The sequence below is a fragment of the Salmo salar genome, chromosome ssa07 (genome assembly GCF_905237065.1).
Source record: "Salmo salar chromosome ssa07, Ssal_v3.1, whole genome shotgun sequence".
Lineage (NCBI taxonomy): Eukaryota > Metazoa > Chordata > Actinopteri > Salmoniformes > Salmonidae > Salmo > Salmo salar.
Window position 1 is genome coordinate 2,293,187 of NC_059448.1, and position 4,334 is coordinate 2,297,520.

Genomic DNA, 4,334 nt, shown 5'->3' on the forward strand with positions numbered 1-4,334 from the left:
TAACAGGTGAGGTAGGTCAGGTGTGTTAGTTACCTGCTGTGAGTCAGGAGGGATGGGGACTATAACAGGTGAGGTAGGTCAGGTGTGTTAGTTACCTGCTGTGAGTCAGGATGGATGGGGACTATAACAGGTGAGGTAGGTCAGGTGTGTTAGTTACCTGCTGTGAGTCAGGAGGGATGGGGACTATAACAGGTGAGGTAGGTCAGGTGTGTTAGTTACCTGCTGTGAGTCAGGGCGGTGTGAGGTATGAGAACTGGGCTGACGGGGCGTATCCTCATGACCTCATTGATGACAGAGTCCAGATAGGGCAGGTGAGGGCGGTCTGACACATCTGGACTCCTCCCACAACCCACCACCTCATCCAGCTCCTTCTGCACACGCTCCTGGACCTGGGTAGGGGGGATAGAGGGATGGACGAGACAGTTCAGTAGAGAGCAGATGTCTTGAATATAACTCGCATTGCTCCTATTATTTCTTTCTATAGGTTCAGGGTCAGTTAGCATGTTAGCATGTTTCGATAGATTGACTATGGGTTCAGGGTCAGTTAGCATGTTAGCATGTTTCGATAGATTGACTATGGGTTCAGGGTCAGTTAGCATGTTAGCATGTTTCGATAGATTGACTATGGGTTCAGGGTCAGTTAGCATGTTAGCATGTTTCTATAGATTGTCTATGGGTTCAGGGTGAGTTAGCATGTTTCTATAGATTGACTATAGGTTCAGGGTCAGTTAGCATGTTAGCATGTTTCTATAGATTGACTATGGGTTCAGGGTCAGTTAGCATGTTTCTATAGATTGACTATGGGTTCAGGGTCAGTTAGCATGTTTCGATAGATTGACTATAGGTTCAGGGTCAGTTAGCATGTTAGCATGTTTCGATAGATTGACTATAGGTTCAGGTTCAGTTAGCATGTTAGCATGTTTCTATAGATTGTCTATGGGTTCAGGGTGAGTTAGCATGTTTCTATAGATTGACTATAGGTTCAGGGTCAGTTAGCATGTTAGCATGTTTCTATAGATTGTCTATGGGTTCAGGGTGAGTTAGCATGTTTCTATAGATTGACTATAGGTTCAGGGTCAGTTAGCATGTTAGCATGTTTCTATTGATTGACTATGGGTTCAGGGTCAGTTAGCATGTTTCTATAGATTGACTATAGGTTCAGGGTCAGTTAGCATGTTTCTATAGATTGACTATGGGTTCAGGGTGAGTTAGCATGTTTCTATAGATTGACTATAGGTTCAGGGTCAGTTAGCATGTTAGCATGTTTCTATAGATTGACTATAGGTTCAGGGTCAGTCAGCATGTTTCTATAGATTGACTATAGGTTCAGGGTCAGTTAGCATGTTAGCATGTTTCTATAGATTGACTATAGGTTCAGGGTCAGTCAGCATGTTTCTATAGATTGACTATAGGTTCAGGTTCAGTTAGCATGTTAGCATGTTTCTATAGATTGTCTATGGGTTCAGGGTGAGTTAGCATGTTTCTATAGATTGACTATGGGTTCAGAGTCAGTTAGCATGTTAGCATGTTTCTATTGATTGACTATGGGTTCAGGGTCAGTTAGCATGTTTCTATAGATTGACTATAGGTTCAGGGTCAGTTAGCATGTTTCTATAGATTGACTATGGGTTCAGGGTGAGTTAGCATGTTTCTATAGATTGACTATAGGTTCAGGGTCAGTTAGCATGTTAGCATGTTTCTATAGATTGACTATAGGTTCAGGGTCAGTCAGCATGTTTCTATAGATTGACTATAGGTTCAGGGTCAGTTAGCATGTTAGCATGTTTCTATAGATTGACTATAGGTTCAGGGTCAGTCAGCATGTTTCTATAGATTGACTATAGGTTCAGGTTCAGTTAGCATGTTAGCATGTTTCTATAGATTGTCTATGGGTTCAGGGTGAGTTAGCATGTTTCTATAGATTGACTATGGGTTCAGAGTCAGTTAGCATGTTAGCATGTTTCTATAGATTGTCTATAGGTTCAGGGTCAGTTAGCATGTTAGCATGTTTCTATAGATTGACTATAGGTTCAGGGTCAGTCAGCATGTTTCTATAGATTGACTATAGGTTCAGGGTCAGTCAGCATGTTTCTATAGATTGTCTATGGGTTCAGGGTGAGTTAGCATGTTTCTATAGATTGACTATGGGTTCAGAGTCAGTTAGCATGTTAGCATGTTTCTATAGATTGTCTATAGGTTCAGGGTCAGTTAGCATGTTTCTATAGATTGACTATAGGTTCAGGGTCAGTTAGCATGTTTCGATAGATTGTCTATAGGTTCAGGGTCGGTTAGCATGTTTCTATAGATTGACTATGGGTTCAGGGTCAGTTAGCATGTTAGCATGTTTCTATAGATTGACTATGGGTTCAGGGTCAGTTAGCATGTTTCTATAGATTGACTATGGGTTCAGGGTGAGTTAGCATGTTTCTATAGATTGACTATAGGTTCAGGGTCAGTTAGCATGTTAGCATGTTTCTATTGATTGACTATGGGTTCAGGGTCAGTTAGCATGTTTCTATAGATTGACTATCGGTTCAGGGTCAGTTAGCATGTTAGCATGTTTCTATAGATTGACTATGGGTTCAGGGTCAGTTAGCATGTTTCTATAGATTGACTATAGGTTCAGGGTCAGTTAGCATGTTAGCATGTTTTTATAGATTGACTATGGGTTCAGGGTCAGTTAGCATGTTAGCATGTTTCTATAGATTGACTATAGGTTCAGGGTCAGTTAGCATGTTTTTATAGATTGACTATGGGTTCAGGGTCAGTTAGCATGTTAGCATGTTTCTATAGATTTACTATAGGTTCCGGGTCAGTTAGCATGTTAGCATGTTTTGATAGATTGACTATGGGTTCAGGGTCAGTTAGCATGTTAGCATGTTTCTATAGATTGACTATAGGTTCAGGGTCAGTTAGCATGTTAGCATGTTTTTATAGATTGACTATAGGTTCAGGGTCAGTTAGCATGTTTTCGATAGGTTCAGTATAGGTTCAGGGCACAGAGAATGCTAGAGAGAGCATCCTATTATAGTTCCCATTATGGGGTCTGTGAGAGCACAGGCAGCGCCATAGAGACAATCTCCATTTTGAGGTACTCAGTTTTCATTATTAACGATTGGCTGATCCCTCCTGATGACCCAGTGACCTACCCAGTTGACTACATTAAAATGGTGAAAGCCTTCAATGGCACTGCCCATGCTAATTTAGCCTTTTGGCCACTAGAGAATGATATAGGCGGCAGGGGCGGCAGGGTAGCCTAGTGGTTAGAGCGTTGGGCTAGTAACCGAAAGGTTGCAAGTTCGAATTCCTGAGCTGACAAGGTACAAATCTGTCGTTCTGCCCCCCTGAACAAGGCAGTTAACCCCACTGTTCCTAGGCCATCATTGAAAATAAGAATTTGTTCTTAACTGACTTGCCTTGTTAAATAAAGGTAAAATAAATAAAATAGGCCTCTAAAGATCGTTTAAATACATAGAGATCTATCAATAAAAGCAGTGGAAATGGAAAGTTCCTCGCATAAAGATCACGGAAAACAAAGGACCACTCAGAAACGGGGAAGAGAGTGCTTTAATCCTCAGGAGGCTGAAGAAATTCGGCTTGTCACCTAAAACCCTGACAAACTTTTACAGATGCTCAATCGAGAACATCCTGTTGGGCTGTATCACCGCCTGGTACGGCAACTGCACCGCCTGCAACCGCAGGGCTCTCCAGAGGATGGTGCGGTCTGCCCAACGCATCACCGGTGGCAAACTACCTGCCCTCCAGGACACCTACACCACCCGATGTCACAGGAAGGCCGAAAAGATCATCAAGGACATCAACCACCCGAGCCACTGCCTGTTCACCCCGCTATCATCCAGAAGGCGAGGTCAGTACAGGTGCATCAATGCTGGGACAGAGAGACTGAAAAACAACTTCTATCTCAAGGCCATCAGACTGTTAAACAGCCATCACTAACACAGAGAGGCTGCTGCCTACATACAGACTTGAAATCATTGGCCACTTTAATAAATGGATTACTAGCCACTTTAAATAATGCCACTTTAAATAATGCCACTATATTAATTTTTACATATCATACATTACTCATATCACATGTATATACTGTATTTTATACCATCTATTGCACCTTGCCTATGCCGATCGGCCATCGCTCATCCATATATTTATATGTACATATTCTCATTCGCCCCTTTAGATTTGTGTCTATTAATTGTTGAGGAATTGTTAGATTACTTGTTGGATATTACTGCACTGTTGGGAACTAGAAGCACAAGCATTTCACTACACTCACATAAACATCTGCTAACCATGTGACCAATAACATCTGCTAA

The 4,334-nt window shown here is 41.9% G+C and overlaps 1 protein-coding gene across 1 annotated transcript in view; it reads right to left on the minus strand.

The window, feature by feature from the left end:
- Window positions 1–215: 215 nt before the first annotated feature.
- LOC106592366 (steroid 17-alpha-hydroxylase/17,20 lyase) overlaps window positions 216–4,334 on the minus strand; it is a 36,806-nt gene continuing 32,687 nt past the window's right edge. The window contains exon 8 of the mRNA XM_045721399.1: window positions 216–389. Coding sequence (XP_045577355.1) covers window positions 216–389 — 174 coding nt within the window. The remainder of the gene's footprint in view (window positions 390–4,334) is intronic.